At 36.9% G+C, this 26,872-nt stretch overlaps 1 protein-coding gene across 6 annotated transcripts in view; it reads left to right on the top strand.

Annotated features, from left to right (window-relative positions):
• VPS13B (vacuolar protein sorting 13 homolog B) overlaps positions 1–26,872 on the top strand; it is a 784,298-nt gene that overhangs the window by 684,983 nt on the left and 72,443 nt on the right. For all 6 annotated transcript variants that reach the window (XM_046642610.1, XM_046642612.1, XM_046642609.1 and 3 more), the window contains 3 exons: positions 2,423–2,604; positions 3,865–4,214; positions 9,422–9,583. In XM_046642610.1, coding sequence (XP_046498566.1) covers positions 2,423–2,604; positions 3,865–4,214; positions 9,422–9,583 — 694 coding nt within the window. The remainder of the gene's footprint in view (positions 1–2,422; positions 2,605–3,864; positions 4,215–9,421; positions 9,584–26,872) is intronic.

The raw sequence follows: 26,872 nt of genomic DNA, 5'->3' as shown, positions 1-26,872 counted from the left end.
TCCAATTAGATCTTTTTAATCCTTATGTAAAAGGTAAACATATGTATACTACTTTTGTAGTATCTAATGATGATCAAATTAAGTTAAGTATCAAAAAACTATAATTTGGGGGCCAGCCCGGTGGCATAGTGGTTAAGTTCATGTGCTCTGCTTAGGCAGCCAGGGTTCATAGGTTCAGATCCCAGGCACGGACCTAGCACCGCTCATCAAGCCATGCTGTGGCGGCATCCCACATAAATAGAGGAAGATTGGCACAGATGTTAGCTGAGTGACAATCTTCCTCAGGCAAAAATAGGAAGTTTGGCAACAGATATTAGCTCAGGGCTAAGCTTCCCGTAAAAAAAAATTATAAAAAATTTTTTAAACTCTATAATTTTAGTGATTCAAAAGATAGTTTAAGGATAGTCAGATTATATATACCATATTACTTTTGTATTTAAGGAATTTTTATTTTGATATAACTCCAGTTTTTATATAAAAGTCTAAATTTTTAAATATGGATTAACCTACTAACCATTGTAGTCAGGATTTCAAGATTGAAAGAGTATTGCTGACCACTTGAGTATGTTGGAAGTTACTATATATACCTAAAAATACTCTTTTTAACCTTTTATTTGTGCATTTAATTTAGGAAAAATGAAGAATTAATCTATTTGTTACAAATAAAGTTGGCAGCACAAACTCATGATGTTTTAGCAACCTTTTTTAATATGATATGGTATCTGCTACTCTCAAGAGAGAGAAAAATAAATTTTGGAAACTCTCAAGAGTGTCAAAAATCGTAGTTGGCAAGAAAAATGCTTCAGATAAATACCTCAAATTTTGTACTCGCTGTTTTACAACTGATCTCATAGAACCCTTACCTGGCTTTTTAATAACATCTTGACTAACACTGTACCATATTTCTAACAACTTCTTAAAGTAGTATAAGAAAAAGAATTCATATGTGTAAAACACATGTGCAACTAATACATTTTGCTCTTTCTGAATAAATGCAAGTTTTAACTTTTACCTTGCCAATGAAATCTTTTATTTGTAACTCCACAGAAATTCCTAGAAAGCTATTTGGATTAGTATGTCCATTTATAGAAAGTTTTAAGACTATGCTTAGCTGCAGTTTTGCACATAGCGTTTAGTCAATAACATACCGCACCAGAGTTTGTGTTTTCTTTGTATGTGATGGAGATTTACTAACATTGCAGTAAATACTACCACAAAACTAAACTCTTTCAAGTTAAACACTCAGTAAACATGTTGGAATGCTCCTAGCTTTCATTTTCACCAGCCTTTTCACAACTTCTTTCTAAACTCAGCTGAAGATTCGCACTGTGAGAATCTCCCATGATTCACCCCACACCATTCTGAGTACCTCTTAATGTTTCCCCTCTGGCAGCCCTTCCAATTTTCCTATTCCTGTGTGGTTGTTCTGTTTTATAATGTTTCTAAATGTCTACATATTTTATATCACCAGTTAGACTGTGAGTTCTGTGAAAACCTAGGATTTATTTCTTTAGTTTTTCCTGTCATAGTTCTCCCTATGGTACTGTAAATTACAGTGTTTCTTCTCTAGGCTCCTCAAGGATTTGGGAGTCAGAGCAAATTTCAGATTTGGAAAGAAGAGGGTGAAGGATGCTGAGGGGAAATAGGGCAGCATTTGTTCAGTGATCCATAGTCACCAGGATATATACCTTGCCCCCTCCCAATCCCCAGCTCTCATGCTTCTACTAGCACTGAAGCGAGGAAACTAGGTAGCATGTTTCTCATGCACACCAGTAGCCACCAGGTACAAACTTCCCCCCTCCTGTGAATTCCTTCATTATTCCATTTAATCAGATATTGTATAAAATGGTGTTAAGAGGGTGGGCAAGTGAAAAGAGGACCTATGCAGTGTAATTGCCCATGGGACCTTGGTTCTTCTGGACATGGTCATAACTTTTATGGCACCTCGTACAGTATTCGCTGGGTGTTCATAAAGAGTATTGACTAATGCATATGGAAATATGGATATGGACAATCTGGAGAAGTAAAACAAAAGTGAAACATTTACGGTGACGCTGAAAGTATTGAGTTTTTTGACCAGCAGAATCATGCTCTGAATTGTGTTGGTCTTAAACTGATATGAGAACAAGTTGTCTGTACGTGAGATGTGGGTGGAAGAAAATTGGGTTGGAGGTAGGTCAACATGGCTTGGGGTTTGAGGAATCTTTCAAAATTTTTCTGCTAATAACTTATAGAAAACAATCAACATGAACCTAATTTTTAAAAACAACTAGTTTATGTGAGTAAATATAGAAGATTTGATGATAACATATTGACTATAGGATTGTGGGTGCCAGCTTTAAAAACTCTTATAGAAAGACATTGCACTTATATATTGGGAAATTCAGGTTATTGAACTTCTTTTATTATTTATTTCCCATAGTTCTGCAAGTGAATCTGGTTCTCAAAGCGCTTGTGACCAACTTGTAACTCCCACAGCCCTGGCTGCCTGTACCAGAGTCGACTCCTGTTTTACCCCATGGTTTGTCCCATCTCTTTGCATTTCCTTCCAGTTTGCTCACCTGGAGTTTCATCTTTGTCATCACCTTGACCAACTAGGCACAGGTACTCTTTATTTTAGTATCAAAATAACGTCCACTTAATACTTAGTGTTTTGTCTTGAGTGTTCTCAGACACAATTCATCAATTTTTACCCAGATAATTTAATTTCAGGAAGTAAAAAGGCTTGGAGGGGTTTCTATTCTGTGTTTTACAATATTAGTGATGTCTCAAAGTTCCATGGTTGCTAATCACTTTCCCCACCCAAAGCTCCTTCACTACTAATCACCACTCACACCCGTATGGCCGTGGAAATTTTTAGAAGCAGCATTCATTTCCTTAACAACGAGCACTGGCAAAGTTATTCACAAGTTGATTTCGTATAACAGATGCACCCCTTATTTTTGAACCATGCTGTGGACCTATTATATGGGTAACCAGTTGTATTGAACTGACATGATTTTACATGCTTCCCAATGAGAATTTTCAAGGAAGTTACAAAATTGCAGGTTTTACTGTTGTTCCAATTATGATCTTTTTGAAAGAAATGTGTCTGTTTTTGTTCTGTATTCTGAGCCATCATATTAATGGCAATAGATTCCAAAAGTATTTGATATTACCTGATTTCAAAAGTACGAATACCTTCTACTAAAGATAGGCAAATTTGCGAATAATTTAAAGGACTAGCATTTTTACAAGTTTGTAAGGTAGAAGATTAAATTGTTCCACACACCAAGAGTAGCCTTTTATAAATTTACTAATGTTACATGAAAAATCATTCCTAAAAGTCTGTGCTGAGCCTTTTCTAGTTAATACGTTTTGATTCAGGTATTAGGTTTTCAACCTACACGTAATGGAAAAAGGGAAAAAAATCAGATTAAAACTAAACACAGCTGCTGTTAAGCATCTTGCCTTTTCAGCAAAAATGGAGTTTAACCTGCTTTTTTCTAACTCTATTTGAGTCATGTTTTTGTTTTTGTGATTTGGTTGGTAGATACAGAGCACTTCTATAAAACTCTCCTTAGATATTTACCTCCTCGTCATTTTATATGTTGTCTCCTGTGATCAAATTTTTGTCTGTGAAAGTGAATGTAACCTTTGGACAATATATGTTTAAGAGACCTGCTGACTGAACAAAACAGTTTTGTTTGCAAATGTAAAATGGTGATTCAGATATTGTAATATCTTAAAGAGAATGTTTGAATTTATTAAACAGCAAATATCAAATTCAATAACCAAAAAGTTTAATGATTTAAATGTCATCTCTTTATTTCCATAAAGTATTGGCTCATCTCAATTGCTGTTTTCCTTTTGTTTTCTCAACAGCTCCACCGCAACACCTACAGCCATTTATTTCTGATAAAAATATGCCATCTGAACTGGAATACATGATTATTTCCTTCAGAGAACCACACATGTATCTTCGACAGTGGAATAATAGTTCTGTCTGTCAGGAGATCCGATTCTCAGCTCAAGCAGACTGTAAACTTCTGGAATGCAGAAATCTTACAATGCAAAGCATGGTGAAACCCTTCAGCATCTTTGGACAGATTGCTGTTTCCAGCGATGCAGTAGAAAAGCTGCTTGACTGCACCATCATGGTTGAGTCTGTATTTGTAAACTTTGGGCAACACGTAGTTCATTCTCTAAACACTGCAATACAAGCTTGGCAACAGGTATGAACATTCTAGAATGGTTTACAGTTTGTCTGCGTGTGATCTTTTACTAGATACTCTATGTTATCACTTCTAGTAATAAGTTAAGCACAAACAAAAAGGTGAGGGAATGAAGAATTTGATGGGCACCATAATATTTGGGACCTTCTCTGTTTTGGCGAAGTGATGCATGTTATTTTTAAAAACTTTGGAGAATATGGGTTCTCTACACAGGCATTGGAGATCATGCCCACATTTTTGTGACTAATGTACCACATCTGTGTGGAAAGTAACATATTCCCAGAAGTTTTTTCCAAGTATTATGGCTTTAGTTTGCCAAAGCTTGAACTTAGCTATGGATCAGATTGTCTAAGCATCCGCTGCAGAAACGAAGAACCTATGTGAGCCTTTCTGAAAATAAGCATTTCGTCTTTTCAAAGAGAAAAAGCAGTGAGAGGAAATATGTGAGCACATATCGTCTTAGTCTTTCCCCTTACTACCATTCTGCCATTGTGATTCACTAAAAAGCACTTGATAATGAATTTTTTTAATCAGTTAAAGACTCTTGATTAATAATTTTTTACTTTTATCTCTTGTCAGAAATTAACCATATCAAAAAAGAGATGAAATATAAGTCTATGCTGAACAGCATATTTAAAATGAGGAACCTGTCCATGTACACTGTCATGAAAATAATTTCACAGAATGTTTGGATAATAATATGCTCAGAGATTTAACAACAAATCACTTCTGCTTCCCTTAATGATTTTCAGTAGAATAGTGTATTTCCATAGTATTGTGTTGCTATTTAAGCCAAGACATTTCCTCACATGTTGTGTGTGTTACATGCATTTGTGTGAAGCTGGCTGGCTCACCAAGAGAAATGGTCCTTCATCCCACACTGACCTCATGTGGGGACAGTGGCAGTGGAGTGGAGGAGGGGCTTGGATTCTCTAACTGAGGAATTTTTATGGGAATAAACTCTTTTCTTTATATGCGTGAAGACCTATACTAGACTAAGGAATTAATTACCTAACATGGCACTACAATAGCAAAGGGAAAAAAGATAACACATCTGTTTTATATTTTAAAATTCTTTTTTAAGGGCATTCCATGGTTTTCTTGTTGCAAAGGACATGCGTAAAATAAGAGCTAGTGTGATCTAAATCTTTGCAGCTGGTTTGAATAGCAATGTGAAAAAAACCTCCATGGCTCCAATTTCTGTTTTTTGTCATATTTTGGACAATGCATTTAATAAAAAACAAACCTAGAAAATATAAAAGAGTCATTGATAGAGCACTTAAGCCCAGCATATTTTTGTCCTGGTATCAGGGCCATTATAAGAGGACTCATGTGTAGCAACTACTGCAAAATGGCCTTCAGAAATACCAGTTTCCTCCCAGGGTAAAAGTATTCTCTTAGACACAGCTATACATATAAATAAAATACGGTGCATAAATATTTAAATGTTTTAACCACATCAGAGTGTGAATGACTGACTGGCTAACACAGTGCCTTGAAGGAATATTCTAAGTTTTTTTAAAAATGGAATTGTATATTTGATTAAGTAGAGCCATATGTCACGTAGCATATTGCTGACAGGTACATTCTATGAATAGTTGGTTCTGATTTATACAGGGATTTGGCAATGTTAACATGAGCCACAAGAGGATATACTTCTGTAATTGTTGCTGTAATTTTCTTGTTTCCTCCCATGTCAAGGGTACTTGCCACCAAGTTTTAATGTAGTAGGCATCTAACCCTATGTATTCTAAAGTAAATACAAAAATGCACTACTTTGAAATTATAGGACATTTAACATTACAATGGGCTTACAGAATGTTATTAAGTTCTTGTTTCTAAGATGTTCTGAATGTGGTTTATCCCCTTTAGAGGAGAAGCTTAGTTTTCCAAGCTTGGATTTTATTGTGTGTATAATGCTCATATACAGTAAAATTGTTCCCAATGAGAAATATGAATTTAATAAGCAGGATAAGTTATTTGAGTTCTCCACATACTTTTTATTGGGTTCACATCTGAGACAAGTCATTTGTATTCAGTGTGAATGGAGCAGACAGTTGAAGCATAAACCAGTTTGGCCTTTCACCTTTAGGTCACAAGTTCAAGATTGACAGAGCCTTCATCATTGTCTGATTTTTCTGGCTATAGACTTTTTTCTCTCTTTTGTAAATGATTAATGTTTTGTGAAACCAGATTAAGGACCCAAGATGGCTCTTACAGTTTGCTTTATATTTCTACGTCACATTCCCACATTTGGACAAAATAGCATTTAATGGAAATTTTTACTTAAAAATCAAGGTTATGCTCATGTGTTTTATCTTACACCAAAATGATATATGTGTTTAATTGCAACACTCAGCATGAATCTTAAATTTAAATAAGCCGTCCTTTAATTACAAATCTGAGTGAGCTTTCTGAGGTTTAGCCTACATGATGTCATATAATATGTGTATGAATTTTTTATAGTATACCAACATTTAGACATTCCAAGAAATGCTTAAACTTACAATAGTTCTAATGAACTCCACAGATGAAGGAGCAGTAGGGAAACAGTTCCCTGAGGACTTTGAGTATTCTTCAGAAAAATGTAAACAACCCCCTTGTGTTCTTTCATTTACATTTTTTCCTAAAACCCTCATCATTTATTAAAGGTCAGTTTTTAGAGTTGAAGAAAGTAATACGATTTTTTTTTTCTACTCAAGCCCCATCTGGTAACTTAACCTCTGTTTTACCAGCAGATTGATCCCAATTCATTTTGAAAACTGAATTTTAATCTCAGGATGTCTATCTAAGTGGGAGTTTGGAATCATATCCCCTTCTTCACGTTTGTATTCTTGGACCTATAGGAGAGAAAAATGTTTATAAGAAGAGCAGTCTATGTTGATTATATAATACTAATGGAAAAATTTCATCAAAACTAATTATATGCTGTGACTCCAATTTGATTAAAGGTTTACAAACCTTTAAATATATAAGATACATAAGATAGAATTCAATAGGATAGACTACGATAAGAACAGGCAGGATACTCACAAGAGAAAAATTGTTGGAAGAAAATTCACCAAAATGTGTTAATAGCAGTTATCTCACAGTGTAAAATTAGAGACTTTTAAAAAATAAAGTCCATGCTTTCAGTACTTTCTAATTTTTCTACTGTGAACATATATTACAGTTATAATTTTAAAAATTAAATTTACTCATGTATTTATTTCCTAAGTGTTTATTGAGTAGTTACACATCAGGCATTATGCTGATTACTGGAGATTCAAGTTGTAAATAACACATACCTGGTTCCTGCCTTTATGCAGCACAGAGTCTAATGATGGAGACAATACTGAACCCATAATCATATAAATGATTACTTAGTCCCAGTAGGGATAGTGCTGTGAAGGTGAAATATAAAGTGTTATGTGAGCATAAAATAGGGGCACCTAACCTTGTCTGGGGAGGATCTCAGAAGGCTACTCTGAGGAAGTGACCTGAAAACAGAGTAGAAAGAAATTAGTCAAGCATGGAGGAAAAGAGGTCCAATCAGAGGAAAGGCACTGAGGCAGGAAAGAGTTTGATGTATTGGATGAGTTGAAAGGGGCCAATGTAGTATTGGAGGAGCTGAAAAAGGCTGGCAGAGCCGGAGTGTGGTGAGCAGGTGGAGAGTGGCTCAAGATGTGGCAGGGGCCAGATCAGGCAGAACTTCTAAAACCTGCCGGCAGTCAAGTTTTGAATTCAGCTCATGATTAAAAGCCACAACAGAGACGATTATGTTAGACAACAGGTAATTGTTGGCTATAATTGCTTTGGTCTCACTTGGCCAGAGACTCTTGTGATTAGCGTGCAAGGTTCCGCTCTGTGAGAATAGAGAGGTTTGACGAGAATAGATGGATGATAGAGAGAGGGTTTAGAAGTCCTCATGGGATGCTGGAAAAATGAAGTCTTTCAAGGTCTCTATCCCAACTTCAACCACGGAGCACTTCCCACCCACTTTGGAGGCCTTCTGATAAACTAGAAGTAAATTCTCCTCCCGAGATAACTGTTCTACCTGAGGTTCTCAGTCTGGTGTTGGTCTAGGTATGTTCATCCATAGACTTCTTGGCTTCAGGCCTCATAATCACTTAAATTACCATGCTCATAAGTGATAGTTCCTTTTATTCTCCCTCCCCTCAGTAAAATGGCTAACAATGGAGTGAGGCATTGCATTATTTAGATCCACAGCCAAGTGGAAGCCAACTGGAGAAGCATCACTTGCATATTACCTCCCATTGTCTGCCAATTGATTGGCTAATTAAGATTTTTTTTCTTGCATTCTCAAGTTAATCGTTTATTTAGCTATTCATTTAGTTTACCACAAATATGTTTATCGATTTTTAAGTCATAACCTAACCAGAGTGATAAAAGAGTAAGCACAGAAATGCTCTGTCACTTGCCAGTGTTTTGATATAACAGCAGCCGATGGAGACACCATTAAGTAGAGAAGGAGATATCAACACAAGAATGTATTACTAATTTGTTGAGCTTTAGCAGATTAACGGAAGACATTAGCTGCTTGATGACTATTAGCTGAAATAGACACCAACAACTGTTTTTCAACTAACATTATTTCTCTTGAAAACTGCAACTTGGCTTACACTGACTCTGCAGTTGATCTGTTTTCTGTGTTCAGCTTCTTAACAATAGAGGGAAAGTTATGGTTTTATTTACATCTCTCCCTGAGCAGATTTACACACACACCCCCTCCCCCTTAAGGGATCTGGGGATGTATTACCTAAGTGATCCTTACTTTCTGTAGGGTACAAACTGTGGCTTTGGTAATTGGTCCTGATTGTTGAGTTTAGAAGACCGGGAACATGGTAATTCTAGCCTCCAGTACTCTGCTCGAAAACATGCACTACCCAGTACAGCATTCTTTGTAGCATGTTAATTCATTTTAAAATGTTAAAAGTTTGAGGGATCTCATTGTTCTTTTACTCTTCCATGTGTGTGATTTATTTTGCAGGAGTATAAATCAAAACATATTCTTGGAACATTTCAGATCTCTTTAAGGTATTTTCTGTGCTTATCCTGGAAGTATAGAATAGTTTGTATACCAGAGCTAATGACAACAGATCTTTTAGTGTGTTTCTCTGTTGTAACAATCGCCACTGGGCAGACAGCTGCCAAACATCTTGCAATTAATCTGATGCACGTTGGCTTTCATATTCTTTTTCTTTCAGAACAAATGCCCTGAGGTAGAGGAGTTGGTCTTCAGCCATTTTGTGATCTGTAATGACACACAGGAGACACTGCGGTTTGGCCAGGTGGATACTGATGAAAATATTCTGCTGGCGAGTCTCCACAGTCACCAGTACAGCTGGCGCTCTCACAAATCCCCACAGGTATAAAAGAAACAGCCTTACAAACACAGCAATTGTTAAGATTGGGGATTCAGTTATTCTGCAATTGTGTGCCTGTGTCCAGTTATTTCTCTTTTTAAGTCTCCCAAGGAACCACACAGTGTAGCTACATCTGACAGAAACCCAGAAATGTTTAGAGATAGAAACACAGTGCACCCATGCCTTTCTTGAAAGGGAACATTCTCCTGTGTAGCATGGGTGCTGTTGAGGCTACATGGTGTGCTGGTTATGAGGTTGGACTCTAAAGTCCAAGTACATAGGCTTGGATTCTGGCTCTGTGTAAGTTTGCTTTGCTTTCTGTGCTTCAGTTTCTCTTCAAAATGGGGATGATAATAGTACCTGTTTCTTAGGGTTGTGACAACTAAATGAGTTAATACATATAAGGCACTAGAATAGTGCTTGATGTACTGTAAGCATTATGTGTTGGGTATTATTCATTCATTTTTTCAGATTTTTTCTGTGTACATACTCTGTGCCAGGCAGGTACTACTAGGTGCTGGAAATTCAAAGTCAGGGACAGCTCAAGATCAGTGATGATGTGATTACAATGACAAGATATACCCAAAGGAGCACTGGGAAAAGATATACCAAAGGATGTGTGTTTTCCAAGTAATATAATTCCATTTTCCTGTCACTTTAGATGGGAATGATTAGAGGGATGTGCCCGGCAGGAATAATACGAATTAAATACAAAGTTGTGGTCTCAAATGAGTGAAAGAAATCCTAGGAAGTATTCTCAAGAATAATGTATTTCTAAAACTCTGGGTAATAAGGAAACTACTGTCTGCTTGTGATTATAAGAAAGTCATTAGATTAGAGAACAAGTTTTCCCATCCGCTCTATTGACCAGCTTCAGAATATGTTATACCCTCAGACTCCCTCTTGTCTTTTTTTTTTTCCATAGCTAGATTCTGATTTTTTACTTGCTTTTTCCATCGTATTGCCACATGATTAGTAAAAAATTTGGAAAGTAGATACAGTGCAATTCTTCTTATTTAGGTATATTTATTTAATTCTAGTTAATCTGACAGGACATTAAAACTACATAAATCCTTTTTTAATAAAAGTTCTTACAAAAATTTCTCTTTTATATAATATTGCAGTCATATTTCTGGAGTAAATGACTTGCCCTTATTTTCTAATTTTCCTCTTGAGAAATTTCCATGTTAGAGAGTTGTTAAGTCGTTTGGTTGTATGCCCCTTCTAACATAGTTAAAGGGCTGTTTGTTTCAAAATTAAGTTTTTCTTTGTTACTTTTTCTTTTTAATTGCAAAAGTGAGAACCTACAAATATACAGACCAAAAAAAAAAAAAAAAAGACCACCTATAATTCCAACCACCCAGAGACAACCTGTATTAATACTGGTATAGCCTTTCAGATCTTTGAAATGTTTCCATGGTAATTGCATTCCCAGCAATGAACTGTTAGTGACAGGAAAGAAACCTCTGAGAAGCTGCTCTAAGGTGTAATCATACACTGTGCCTGTAGCCACCTCACCCATTCACACATAAGACCTTAGCAAAAGAAAGCAAAGCTGAGGAAGCTTAACTCCCCTCACAGTCATTTTAAGATGCATAGACTACATGGCCCTCAATGACCCTCAAGATTCCCTGGACACTGGAGCCAAGGTGGGAAGAGTGATCATAAGCACAGCTGGCTTAGGGGTGTGGAGGAACAGTAGTCTTCATGTTGTAGACATACAGTTTCTGAGTGGGAAGGAGATCAACAGGAAAGAATGGATGAGCACTGCCACCACAACACCCTTCATATTTATACTCTTTTTCACTTTTTCAAGGTCTTTTTGTATTACTACTAGTTTTGTTTTCACAATATCCCTGTGTGATTTGTATTATTTGTTGTGCATATTTTATAGATAAGGAGACAAATAGAAATGTTAAGCTAAGATACTGGTAGAGTTGAGACTGAATTCTGTATCTTCTGATTCTCAATATAGTGTTATTTCCACAACATTGTCAAACTCTCCTAGGTTTTGGCAGCTTGATTTATCTGTAAGAATAGCCAACCCATGAGGTTTTGAGAGAAGGGCTGAGAAATCACTAATATAATACTCCACATTTAAACCTAGACTGATATGGGATTCTGAGTCCAAGTATGAACCCTTGCAAAGCCTTAACTATATTACCAAAAACAATAAGAACATTTTAATGACAAACTAGAAACATAAGAAAGGTATCTGTTAAACTTTATTTTTTTCTTTTTAATCTGTAATTGCATCCTCTGGATATAAGTTTTAAGATGAACTGTAGTCATTATATTCTTTAGGCTAAAACTTAGGTCAAATTTGTAAAAAACAGTGTCTCTTTACTATAGCTACATATGCTGAAGGAAGTGTGTTTCAGAACCTTCTGAAGCCAGAGTCTTAATGGGCCCAGAGGGTCTTTGTGGAATTCCTTGTATCCACAATTGCAAATTCTGCTGTGTTGTAATGAGAGGTTACATCTAAGGATCAGAAAACTAGCCACTTAGCTTCAAACTGCACCTGGAGGTAGTCATAGACTCACAAGTGAGCAAACTGTTCTTTTTTCCAGACTCCAAGTCATATCCTGCACTGCCCAGCAGGCTGGGCTTTAGGAACATTTGTGTCTGCGTGTTTATGCTACCTTGGGTGTTAGTCAATTCATAGTCTCAGGGAGGATTTCTAAAGTTCATAGAACTTAACTCCACTAAACAATGTAGCTTATATTGCAGAGATCAAGAAAGTGGCAATGACACCTGGAAAGGTTTCAAAGAGGTCAACATATCTTAGAACCACACAGGAGGTTGCTAACAACAGTAAGTCCCAACAGGATGGGAAGAAACATGGACACAACCAATTCCAGAAATCCAAAGCTGAAAAATCTTTTAGAATTGAAAAGTTATAAACTCTCCTTATAGTTTCTAACACATGCTCTGAGGTAGAATCACTTAAAATGCTGGATATCCCACAACAGTTGCTTGCCTAAACAAACAAAGGGAGAACAAAACTATTTCCTAGGCAATAATTGAACATATTCAGCTACACAGTCATATATGCCACGACAAAGAGTTCTTAAATATTCCAATTCAGTAGACTTAAGATCAGGTTGGATGAGAACAATAACCAGCAAGGGACTGGTCTTCAAAGAAGTGCTTCACATTATCTGAAGTTGAATCTAAAGACTGGAAATGTGAGTTTATGGAATCTTTCCCCAGAATATGGGCAGTATGTGCAGCTCAGAGTCAGGGAAGTTTTATTTAATTTAGCCAAACCAAACATAGTGACACTTCCATCAACTAGTAGGATTTGTTTACAGGCTGTTCAAGTTAACTTTCTGGTTAATAGAGAGCACTGTTGGCTAATTAAACTGCTTGAAATAGGAATGCCTCTAACTTGTATGTAAGGAATTACATTTGCTTTTACCCTCAAAGCATGCACAATTCGTAGATTATGCATTTTTTTTAGAGTTGCAGAATTCTACCTACCAGTGACTTAATTTTTGTAATCAAATCATCAAGCAAGGTGAAAATGGGCTCTAGGCAGAGCCCATATAGAAAACAATAAAATAGTTCTCCAAAATGGATATAATAGGAAGTTCCATAAGCTCGTGAAAAATGGCAGATATTTAAAAGTGCAAAATGTAACAGGGTAAGAATTAATTTTGTAGAGCAGCTGAGTATCTGGGAAATAGTCATTAAAGAAATCAGATTTAGTGAAGAAAAATATGTCATACATTCCTTTAACGCAGAGGTTGGCATCCTTTTTCTGTGTAGGGCCAGAGAGCAGATATTTGAGGCTTTTAGGGACTTACAGTCTCTCTCACAGCTGTTCCACTCTGCACACAAGCAGCCATCGTGAATGAGTGCGACTGTGTCCCAGTAGAACTTCATAGACAGGGGCCGGCCCCGTGGCCGAGTGGGTAAGTTTGGACTCTGCATCGATGGCCCAGGGTTTCGCCAGTTCAGATCCTGGGTGCAGACATGGCTCTGCTCCTCAGGCCGTGTTGAGACAGCGTCCCACATAGCACAACCAGAGGGATCTACAGCTAGAATATACAACTATGTACTGGTGGGCTTTGGGAAGAAGGAAAAAAAAGACAAGACTGGCAACAGATGTTAGCTCAGGTGCCAATCTTTAAAAAAAATTTTTTAAAAAAAGACTTCCCACTGTATTTTAAAAATAATAAAAATAAAAAAACTTTATAGACAATGAAATTTGAATTTCAGTAATTTTCACATGTCATGAAATAGTAATCTTCTTTTGATTTCTTTTAGCCATTTAAGCATATAAAAGCCGTTCTTAGCTCACAGGCTATACAAAAATAAGCAGTGCACCAAATTTGGCCCACAAGCAATTGTTTGCTAACCCCTGCTTTAAGATCTCTCAATTAACAAAATTCAAGAGACTAAAGGTTTGATATTAAAATTTTTTCCCTCTGATCTAAGTGGTATTCCTGTCACTTGAAACTTGGTAAAATGTTTCACAAGTTAAGAAATGACAGGTAATAGTTTAAACCTAACACTAATATAATCAACCCGTACTCACCACATAACAGTAAAATATTTTTTTTGTACTCGTTGTGGGCCTATGTAAACAGAAAGTTCTCCAGTTCTCTTTTTAATGTAAAAATGTTTTAAGTGAGATCTGATCATTTTTCCTCTTGTCTAAAGGGAAAGTAACGGGTTTTGAGTATCTACCTATCTTATGATAATTCCAGCCAGTTGTCAGTTTCATTAACTAGAATGTAATTCTTACTCAGTTACCACTCTTTCCATCTCCATTTAGATAATGCATGTGTGCACATGTCTCTGGAGAAACAGCACATTCCTTTTGCCACAGTCACAATTTTAAAAATTTAAAAGCAGACTTATGGAGGCAAGGAAATATTCTGTGTTGGCAAAACTGTTCAAACTGATAAATTTGTCAAGCATTTGCCTCTGCTGTTATATGGCACATGGCATACACGTTACAGTTTATTTAGAAAGGGCAAGTGAAACAACACTCTTACGCACTGAAGGTGCAGTGGGATTGATCCTTCATTTCTAGAAAGCAATTTGATATGAAGCATCAAAGCTATGAAAATGGTCATAGCCTTTGAACCAGTAAATCTCCTACTAGTAATCCACTCTCAGGAAACAATCCAAATTAAAACAAAGGTTTATGCACAAAAATATTTATCACAATTGTATTTATACTATCAAAAAGTTAAAAACCAATATACTCACTTTTAAGGAAATAGTTAAGTAAAATCTGGCATATATGTAAGATGAATTATTATGGGACCTTTACATTTTGACATAGAAAAGGGAAGTGCCACCACATATCAATTAGAAAAGCATTTTATATATATATATATACATATATATAATGATTTTAACAATAAGAACAAATGCATAGAAAAATATGAGAAGGAGATATGTCAGAATGTTACCAGTGGTTGCCTCTTAGTGGTGGGTTAAGGTGATATTTTTCTACTTGATTACATGTTTATATACTTCTCAACTTTTTAAAATAAGGGATATGGATTATTAAATTGGAAAGAAGTTAAGTAAAAACCCTGAAACAATTTATATACAGACTGAAAGACAGGAATTTGAAATGCTAAGTAGAATAGTGGCAAGTGTAATGATATAGCAAGAATGGTTATCTTTTTTACTTATCATATGAACTATTACAATAGTTTTTCTCAATTATTCTCTTAATTACAGCTTTGCCCCTCTCTATCTTGCATACTATATCTCGAGTAATTTTCCTAAATAGTGTTTTAATTATTACACTTTCCTGTCCAAAAATCTTCACAGCCTCCTCCATTATCTATTAAATATATCCAAATTATCTGGCATTCAAAGCCTGACTCAGTCCACAAGCCCTCCTGTCTGCCATTATTTCTCTCTAGCTGCTTATTTACTCTCCTTCCCTCCCATTCATTTTTTTTTAAAGATTTTATTTTTTCCTTTTTCTCCCCAAAGCCCCCTGGTACATAGTTGTATATTCTTCGTTGTGGGTCCTTCTAGTTGTAGCATGTGGGACGCTGCCTCAGCGTCGTTTGATGAGCAGTGCCATGTCCGCACCCAGGATTCGAACCAACGAAACACTGGGCCGGCTGCAGCGGAGCGCGCAAACTTAACCACTCGGCCACGGGGCCAGCCCCCCCCATTCATTTTTAATCAATAAATGTTCATTCATTGTGACCTACTATGTGTAATTAAATATGTACATTCTTCTAAGGAACTTATATCTAATGGGAGAGTCAGAAAAGTAACAGATTATCATAGACATGATCAGTATCCATCAGGATATTATTGCAGTAGTTCAAAACAGGGAGAAATGATGGGTAACTGAATTAAAATGCTGGCCATAGGGAAGAAAAGCAAGAGAGTCAGGAAGTAAAATCAGTTCCATCTGGATATGGACAAAGTCTTAATGGAACTCAAAGAAAATGTTTCTAAATCTAACATGAGGTTGGGAATCTGGCAAGGCTTCCCGGTGGAAGAGATGTTTGTTTTGAATTTTAATGTTTAAATAAGAGTTAGGCCAATGAAGTGAGAGTAGGTGTGGTGTTCCAGAGAAGGGAACCAACATATGTGAAAGCCACAGAGGCATGAAACAACATGGCATGGTAGGACAACTTGACCACTTTGGCTACAATGTAGAGTACATCTATGGACCTGCAACAAGGGAAAGTACACAAGGCCTTGAGGGCTCTTGTGGTGTGGTAAGCAGTTTTAATGCTGTCTTGAGGTAATGGTAACACAAAGGCAGGTTAAACTACATACCTAGAGAGGTCAAAGTTGGCTTTCCACAGAGACTGGGTTTGAAGGATGAGTAGAAGTTGGGCTAGAGGACAATAGCGGAAGAAGCACACAAGGCAGAACCAGGGGGAGAGAGAGAAAGATACATATGTAGATAGATACATAGACCAATAAACAGCTTGTCACGTTTAAGGGAATTCAGGTTTTGTTCAGAATAACTCAGGCATAAAAATCGCATGCCATGCTGAAGTGGTGTGTGCTAGTAAACTGGCTCTTTGGTGGTGGTGGGGAAGCCTTGATTTGTAGGGTTAGCCAATTATCCTGGTGTAAATACTCCCACCATAGCTGATTTCAAGCTACCAATGATTTAACAACCAGCTTGCAAAAGTTCTGAATATTTAGCAATTCTTTTTCATAAACAAGTCCAAGCCCGCTACGGCCCACCAGTGTTTGGAGGAGGTAGGTTCTGAATAACCTGGCAATCCATTTTGAGGAGATATTCCTATATGTGATAGGGCAGCTTTTGGCTACTGAAGGGTTTTAAGTAGAGGAGTCACAGGATCACAGTTGCATTTTGGAAAGGTTTCTTTGATGTAGTTGAAAAGACAGTCTAGAGGAGATTGAGAATACAAGCAGAGAGTAGCATAGGCACTGCTGCATAGTCCAGGAGTGAGAGAGGTGATAGTAACTGACCCAAGACAGAGTAGAAGTCATAGTGTGGTGTAAATGCCTGACAAACTGATCTTTCTGTGAATAACAGCTATAAATTCTGAGTAAAACACAAAAACAACTACCTCTGGAGACTGAACAAAGGCAGGCAGATTTTGTTGGAGAATTGAAACTGTGAGTAAGTGATCTGCACCAAGTGAATTCCCCACTTTTTGTGGCTTTGCCTTGAGGGCAACTGTAGTTGTAGCAGTGCAGCAGTGGCCCATCATCTTTCTGGCCCGAGGCACCAGGGGAAAGAGCTCAAGCAACCAAGGCTGCTAGAGAGTAAAAGAAAACTTTGGAAAAGGGAAAGCCAGACAGTGGAAAGATAATATGTTTAAATTTGGCCCAACTGTCTTCTGATTACTGAACCACATATACGTGAGAGAAAATGAAAGCAGCTTGTACCCAAGGCTTAAAGAACTGAACTAATCTGAGCTGCCACTCACGCAGGTGTGAGAGTTTTCGGTTTGAATCTAAACAAGTTAATTACCTGTTAAGTCAGAAACGTTAACACTATGGAGCAATTATAAGAGAATCTACAGTCTCCACAACTTAACATTTACAGTGTCCACAATATAACCCGAAATTACTTGACAGATCTCAAGAGTCTATAAAAAAAATTACTGAATTTCAAGGGAAAGATAATTAACATATGAATTATTAGACATATACTTTAAAGTAACTATGGTAAAAGTAAAGAGATTTTACAGATGTAATTAGGATCCCAATCTAGTTGATTATGAGTTAATCAAAAGAGAGAAATTCCTGAGTGGGCCTAAGTTAATCAGGTAAAAGCCCTAAAAGAGAGACTGGACCCTTTTGTGAGGAGAGACAGATACACTCCTGCTGTCCTTGAACAAGCAAATAACCATCTTGTGACCTCCTGTGAAGAGGGCCATAGGACAGGGAGCTGTAGGAAATCCCAGGGCGTGTAGGTGGCTGCCAGCACCAGTCATTAAGAAGTCAGAGCCCTCATCATATAGCCACAGGGCAATAAATTCTGCCAACAACGTGAGTGAGCTTGGAAGTAGATTCTTCCCAAGTCGAGCCTCCAGATAAGGCTGCAGCCCAGCTGACAGCTCAATTGCAGTCTTTTGGGACCCTGAGCAGATGACCCAGCTAAGCTGTGCTTGGACTCCTGACCCACAGGCACTGTGAGATAGTAAACATGTGTTGTTTTAAGCTGCTAAATTTGTGGTAATTTGTTACTCAGCAGTAAAAATGTAATACAACATGACAGAAGAAAAAAAGCAAACTTGAAGATAAATCAATAGAAATCACCCAATCTGAAGAAGAAAGAGAAAAAAAGGTTCAGACACAATGAATAGAACTGCAGGGACAAAATACATAGCACACAAGGACCTGTGGGACAATTTCAAATAGTTTATAATATATAAGTAATTGCAAACCAAGAATGAGAGGGGAGAGAGAGAATAGAGCCAAAAAAAAGTAAATAATCCCAGAAAACTTCCCAAATTTTGTGAAAGGGAGGAATTTTCAGACCCAAGAAGCTCAGAAGATTCCAAACAGGTGTTTCAAGGAAACTCATACCCAGACACATCATAATGAAACTATTAAAAACCAAAGATAAAGAGAAAATCTTGAAAGCAGCCGGAGGAAAACTATAGGAGAAACAATGATTTAAATGACTACTAACTGCTCTTTAGATATAATGGAGACTAGAAGACAGTGGAACAAAATCTTAAAAGTGCTGAGAGGTTTAGATTGGGAGAGATCTGTTTGGAAGATTTTTAGAAGGTTGTAATCACCAGGATTTGGTTATTGATCATGGAAGAGAAGGGCCTAGTTTGACTCTGAGGTTTCAGACTTAGGGGACAAGTTGATAGTGTTGCTATTAGCCAAGACAGGGAAGTGAATGGAAGGGCAATGTTTTTGAGACAAAAGGGAGGATGTGCGAGCACACCACAGTGATCCTAAATTCCATTTTGGACACATTGAATTTTAGGTAACTTTGGAGGGCAGGAAGGATGATGTATTAGAAAAAAGCACAAATTTGAAGCCATAAATACCTGGGTTTCACTCTTAAGGTTTGTTATCTGTGTAAGACTGCACAGTTTCTTAATCACTTGGAGCTTCAGCTTCCTCTTCCACAAAATTAAGAGATTATTGTGAATATTCCATGAAATAACATGTATAAAGTGCCTAGTAAAGAACTTGGCTCTCCATAACCAAAGATTCCTTTCCCTCCTTTTTCCCTTTCTAATCAGACATCCTATGTAGAATAGGTAAATTGAATGTAAGTGTCTAGAGCTCAAAAGAATAGTCTGGCCTGGAGGTAAAAATATGACCTATCATCAGTGCCTAGGTAGCAGTAGGAATAGATAAGAATGCCTAAGGAGAGAATGCTAAGAGAAGAAGATTTTATTAGTTATCTCTCACTGCAGAACAATGTACAATGGTGGTACAGGCATAGGATAACTCCTGTGAACACTCATTCATATAAGGAGAAAATGAGAGACGTGTAGAAGTTACTGGTCCATAGAAATTCTGAAATCTAATCAGATAAATGTTGGAAGTTTATTGATTAGTAATCATTCATACTCCTGCTTGGGAATAATTCTCTGTGGCTCATGGCTTTGGACTCTTGGTTCAAGCCTCTGAATCATCCATCCTTTTCCATAAAAAGTATTCTTTGTTTGCACTTTATAGTTTTCTCAGCTTGCTTTCTACCAGTAGAATTTTGAAGGTCCAAAGGCCTCTACATTTTGTGCTATCTTTGTCTCTTTCAGTATAAGTTGGCAGTGTTTCTGCCAATGTAACTCTTTAAACAACTTTGTGGATCTCTTGTTAGTCTTATTGAGGTTCACTACAGTAGACAAAATCACACCCATGTACATCTTCAAGATAATTCCTTCTCTTCTTTGGGATTCTGCTGACACTGCTGAGGGACATCACCCTTAAATGTCTTAGCAGCCCTGTTGTTTGAATAGTTTACTGAGACACCAACTTAGATCTTTCTGAGATCTTTACAAAAGATTTTACAGCCACATCCCTAGGTTCATCCCTAAACCCAGCTTTCCTGGCTATCTCTTGGATTTGATCTTTGCCTGAAATCCATTTCTTGATTTTAGCATCATTTGCCATCTGAAAGGCTAGGAATTTTCAAAACTAGCAAGTCCTGGCTCCTTTTTGTCTAAAAATCCTTCCTTAATCTTATAGCGCGCATCTTGGACTTTAATATAAGCAGCAGATAGAAGCCAGGAAGCACATCAACACTGCCTGGAAATCTCCTTAGCTAAATCACATAGTTTATTAGGCACATTTTCTACTTTCCACGTTACTATAACAGAGGTTATAGTGTTGCTAAACTCTCTGCTACTGCTTAACAAGGATCCCCTTTCTTCCAGTTTCCAGTAACATTTTCCTCACTTCTCACTGGCAGCCTCATCTAAGGCCATCTAAGTTTCTATTATTATCTTTTGAAGCACCTTAGGCATTCACTAACACTCTCCTCAAGTCTCCTGCCCACTTGTCTGCTCAAAAGCCCCTCCCACATTTTAGGCTTTTGTTACAGTAGCATCCCACTTGCAGATAGCAAAATCTCTATTAGTTACATATTGCTGATTAACAAAATACCCCAAAACTTGAGTAGATAAAACAAACATTTATTATCTCAGTTTCATTAGCCAGGAATTTCGGGAGTGGTTTAACTGGGTGGTTGTAGCTCAGAGTCTTTGATAAGGCTGTGGTAAAGACATCAGCTGGAGCTGTAAAGGCCTGACTGAGCTGGAAGATCCATTTACAAAATGGTTCACTCACGTGGCTCTTGGCAGGAGGCCTCAGCTCCTTGCTACAAAGATCTCTTCATAGAGTTGTTTGAGTATTCTCGTGACATAGCAGCTGGCTTCCCCCAGATCAAGTGACCCAAGATAGCATAAGACAGAAGCCACAGTGTCTTTCATTACCTAGGCTTAGAAGTCATTCACTGTCATGTCTGTAATATCCTAGTGGTTACACAGATAAGCCCTATTCAGTGTGGGAGGGAACTACACAAAGGCACAGAGAACGGGAGGCAAAGATCATTGGGGCTACCTTGAAGGCAGGCTACCATAAGGACTAATAGTTAGAATTTAGGAGTTAGGCTGAGGAATGGGATCTGTTGAAGAGGAATAAGAGTTATGAGGAAAACTAACACACAGCAGGAAAACTAGGACATAATAGTGTTCTAAAAGCCAAGAAAGGAGTATATCTAGAGGGACAGAATGATCAGTGATGTCAGATGCCGTAAGAAGATTGAGTGAGACAAGAACTGAAGAGAACATTGTATTTGGCAATTGGGAGTTCACTCATACCTCAAGGAAAGCATTTTGGGGGGCAAGATAGGGATAGAAGCCAGATTGAAGTGAGTTGAAAAATGAATGGTAGGTGAGGAAATGGAGAAAATGAACATGAATTTTACTTTTTGAATCTTGATTGGATGTTAGCTAGAGAAAGCTGCAGGGTCTAGCAAGGGTTTTAAATGGAAGAAACGTAGACATGTTTATATATGAGAAGAAATAAGTAGCAGAGATAATGATGCAGAGGGGAGGAATAATGATTAATGGCATAGGATCTTAGAAGGGGAGAAGAGAAAGGAATCCAGATTGCAGGTAGAAGCATTGACCCTGAATGAGAAGAGGTTTATACCAGATATCTATTGCTGCTTAACAAACCACCCCAAAAGTTGATGACTTAAAAAAAAAAAATTATTAGCTCATGAGTCTGTTGGTCAGAAATGCGGGTGCTCTCCGTTAGGAGGTTCTTCTGGCGGACCCAGCTGGGCTCACTCTTGAGGCTGGGGCTGAGTGGTCCAAGATGACCTCACCTATATATTTGGTAGCTGCCAGGCTGTTGGCCAGGGTACTCTTGGTTCTCCTCCATGCAACTTCTCCCGCAGGCTAGCCCAGAAAGGACAAGAAACTAGATTTTACCTCTTGGTGAGAATTGCTGAGATAATTTGTGGCCATTTGCAACCTCATTCTTTGATATAGGAGAGAAAGAAAGAGGATGAGTGTGAATGTAGATGAGGCTGTAGTGGGTATTTGCTGAAAGTAAAAGGAAGAAAAAAGAGTAGGGGAAGAAAAAAAGTAGTTTTCTACCATGTCTAGTCCTGTATCTTTTTTTTTTTTTTTTTGAGGAAGATTAGCCCTGAGCTAACTACTGCCAGTCCTCCTCTTTTTTGCTGAGGAAGCCTGGCCCTGAGCTAACATCCGTGCCCATCTTCCTCTACTTTCTATGTGGGACGCCTACCAAAGCATGGCATGCCAAGCAGTGCCATGTCCACACCCAGGATCCAAACCAGCGAACCCCAGGCCGCCGAGAAGCGGAACGTGCGCACTTAACCGCTGCGCCACTGGGCCAGCCCCTAATCCTGCGTCTTATTCATAATAGGCATTTGATAAATGTTCACTGAGTAAATGTTGAGATTTCTCGTAACGTTTCTGGCATTTCTCAAGAAGATAAATTTAAAAACTTAATTATTTTAACAATATGGAAATTATAAACAGTATTCTCTGCATGATGTTGGATGTTATTGTGTTTACTATATAGACACAGAAAAAGGTCCTCTGATCTCAAAATGTATTTTTCAGTATACTGTCAATACAGTTGGCATCTTAATTAAGAGTAGCTTCTGGCCTCCATCTCTCCACGCCTTTGGCCGCCTGATGGCCTCTAATGAAAACTGTTATAAAATAGGAGAATGCTACAAGATGGGATTAGCAGTATACTTCACATGAGACCAACTTTCAGATCCAGATGTGTGTCCAACTCTTCACACTTGTTTAACTGTGAAAAATTCTTACTATCATAAACTGAAAGTACATCATACAATTACCAAATATTATTGATTTAAAGTAGACATCGGGGCCGGCCCAGTGGTGCAGCAGTTAAATGCACGCGTTCCACTTCCGCAGCCTGGGGTTCACCAGTTCGGATCCCGGGTGCAGACATGGCACCACTTGACAGGCCATGCTGTGGTAGGCATCCCACATAGAAAGTAGAGTAAGATGGGCACGGATGTTAGCTCAGGGCCAGTCTTCCTCAGCAGAAAGAGGAGAATTGGCAACAGTTAGCTTAGGGTTAATCTTCCTCAAAAAAAAAAAAAGTAGACATCATTGAAGTTAAGTTTGCCATATATTGTCTCTTTCTTTAATCATGAAAATACATTCCCAGAAACCAACAATATCACCCTTAGTATTGTGTAGATCACAGCTGTCTGCAACTAGCAATTCCATTTGGGGAGGAAGGATTGTATGTCTTTGCTCCCCAGTGGCAATAACAAGCTTCTTTTATTGTTGCTGACATTAAGATAGCTAAAGTCAACAGTGAGGTAAACAGTTCTTGGGACCATCTGGCAAGGATTTTTAATCCAAAATATTCTGTAAACACTGACTCCATTTGAATCCCCAGGACCTACTGTCCAGTCTCTATTAACTGCATTGTTATTTCAGTTTTAAGCAGTAATTGAAACAGCAAAATAGTAGACTGTAGACTTGGTCCCTTTACCTTTCTCTTTTAAAATATTTTTAGTTTCGTGAGAGATTCCAAGAAACTTAGCATTCTCTGAGGAAGCTTATAGTGCCTTATAAAGTCACCAGTAGAAGTAAATGGGGCCCTAACAGTTTCGATCATTAAGTATCTAGTGGATAGAGCATATTTGGAATTTCTTCATTTTCTGTTGGGAAATACGTTTTCTCTATTTAAATGAGAGGCAGAAGTTTGGAATTGAGTTTTCTTTTTCCTGTATATTGCAAAATTTCTCTTTAAAAACAGTTTGCAATGTGACCTGGTTAAGACTTTTTAAGTCTTTCACAAGAAATGGCAAAGGAAGGATTGTGATAGAGCACTTTACCCAGTCCCAGGGCTGATTTCTGGAGTTTTCTACAAACCTGAATGAAAGGGAGTGACTGGGGATTATTTCAGCTATGAAGCACCCAGAGGAATGCTGCTGGTGCTGCTAATGGTCTCTCTGTCCCTCCTCTGGCAATAAATTTTAGATATTGGAATATAGCTTTGGAGGAAAATATACTGAAGATTCCTTAAGCTTTTTACAAGACACTCAAAGGCTTTTCACAAGCCAGTGCTTTGCAAATGTGAATTCTTGATGTCTAAACATAAAGGTCCTTTACTGAACTAATTTTAAATGTGATTTTTAATACGGAGTACTTGGAGAAAGAGAATGCAGCTGGACCATTAAAGCATGGTATTTTGCCATTTTTAAGTAATGGGAAATACTGATTAAGAATGTTATAAAGATTTCAGTGTACATAATGTGATTATCTTTAATCATAACCTATTACCGCAAGTCTGTGAAACAAAAGCATTAGCTCTATTAAAGACAATGGCATACCTATTATACTGTGGCACTTTTTAAATTATTTCCATGCTGAACAGGATATTGAAGAACTTATTATCTAAAGGTCAGAATAATGCCCAAGACATGGCCAAGCCCAATGAGTGTCAGATGCATGGAATGTTGGATGACTTCATAGTTATGAAATTATTTCATTTCTCATGATAATTCCTCACTTGCCAAGTTAGTGAATTTTAAGAACTCTGAGAGCAGATTTTAAGATAAATGTGAAATAATCCATACTTTTGGAGTCAGGGACTTCCCTTCAGGCATTAGTTCATATTTGACTTGCTTGACTTACACTTGGGGATAAAATGAGTTAGGACAAGGTCTTAGATACCACATTCCCTTACTGGGAAAGAAAACCAACTTGCACAACTTTGGCTGGGTCATGTTTCTTGTTATACAGGCCCTAAGAAGCAGCGGTTGCCATGAAATACTTTATTTAACCTTTACAAAAATGTTTTCTTAGTATGGCAAGGCAGTTTAGTTAAATGAAAATAAATAACTGTAAAAATTGTGGATTTCTTTTATATCTATCTGTTGACTTCTTTTTTTCTAATTAAAAATTAGGGATAACAATTATAATTGTCTAAATTGCCATAATGACTAAAAATAAATTAAAGATTGCATAAAACTATTTGATTTCTTCTTAGGATACGTGTTGGCGTGTCTTCTGTTTTACATTCAACTAAATTTTGCTCAATGATGAATGTTACATGTGAGAACAATTTAAAAAAAAATTTTATTCAAACTTTGGTTAGGTTTCTCTATTATTTATATTTGTGTTTAGTCAAAATTGTTTTTCAAACAAACAAAACCTGACAATTTGGCTTACAAACTCAGAATATTTTTCCAAATCTGAATGACTATCAAAGAATGTCTCCAGTTGCTTATCTTACTAGCTTCCATTTCTCAGCTCATTAAATTATTCTTTATTATTTCCATCCAACATACTTTTATCTCTTCCATTGAAGAGTTGGGTCCAACCAAAAACATGATGACCATGGACTATCATGCTGTCAGGAGAGTGTGTCTACACAGCACCAAAGTCTCCTGGCTGTTAGTGGAACTCAATTAAGCAGTTAAAGTTTTTATTTATCTTACTTAATTATTTAAAAAGAAATATGAATTATTTCATATTTTATAGACAGACCATCCTTTTCTATACACACACATACACATACATATCAAATCTCTCTGAATTTTCACTTTTCAACTCTTGGTGATAGTATCAAAGGTGAACAGTCCCAAAGACTGTTACACAATTCTAGACGTAAGGCAGCTGTTAATATCACAGCTCATGTTTTTTCAGCCACGTGTCATTTAAATATAGGTAAGCCCACACCCTTTAGAAGCATGAAAATAATAGATATGTGTAGTAGTGAAATGATCTCTTTAAAACAAGCCTATATATCATTTCATACTTTTTTTGCTGTATGCATTTATATCTGATTTCGTGATTGATATGTTCCAAAAAAGTTATGCATAAAATTATATGTTTTAATATATGAGAGAATTTGCTCATTAAATCTTTCTGCAAAAACTTTTGTGAAGTAAATTGTTTTTCCCTAATTTAGATAATTTAGATTTAGATAATTTTTTACAAAGAATACCTATTAAGCATCCCATTGTTTTGTAGATAATGTGTAAGTCAAAAGTGCCATACTCTTCATACTGCTCTTGCTTCTTTTTAACTTATTTTTCTCTAAGTATGTAAATTTCAGCCAGAGATTGAACAGAGAGTAATGCCTGAACAGTGAAAAACCATAAATTAATTCTTGACTTTAGATGTCTGTTCATAGTTATTTATGAAAAATAAATCTTTTTTAATTTTAAAATTATTCTATGACTTGATTATAGATATATTGAAACATTTTAAGCCTTAATCTTTGCTAGAAATGTGTAAGATTCAACATCCAGTTTGCCCATAGAAATTCAAATGATGTATCATAAACTATACGGTGAAATGACACAATGCACTGTTTTAAAACTATGAACACTTATAAGATATGAATGACATTGTTTCTTTTTTATATTGATTATATGTATGTTGTTTTTCTTTCATACCTATGACATTTTCTCCCATGTTTCTTCATCCAGTTGTCTTTTTGTTCTGCATAATTGTAAAGGTTTTCAAGTTTTTCTCCTGTAACAGTTATTCATACTTGCTCTATTTCCATCAGTGCAGATTGCTATTCTGCCAATGCATTTTCAGTTTCTTTGCATTTATTTCTTATCTAATTCCCTTTTTCTATCATCTAGTTTTTTTTAACCTCAGGCTGTTTTCTGTTTATAGCAGACTGTTCTTTCCTCTCTATATTTTTCTACAGTTTTATAGAAATCATGTATTTTTAGAGAAAATGAAAAACTTTCCTGAGACTTTTTTCCTGAATTCTGCAACAGTGTGCTTACATTAACTAGTCTCTTCTTCCCCTTTTTTTTTTTTTTAAAGATTTTATTTTTTTCCTTTTTCT

This window comes from Equus quagga, chromosome 16 (assembly GCF_021613505.1).
Source record: "Equus quagga isolate Etosha38 chromosome 16, UCLA_HA_Equagga_1.0, whole genome shotgun sequence".
In the NCBI taxonomy this organism is placed as follows: domain Eukaryota; kingdom Metazoa; phylum Chordata; class Mammalia; order Perissodactyla; family Equidae; genus Equus; species Equus quagga.
This window is presented reverse-complemented; position numbering and strand designations above follow the sequence as displayed.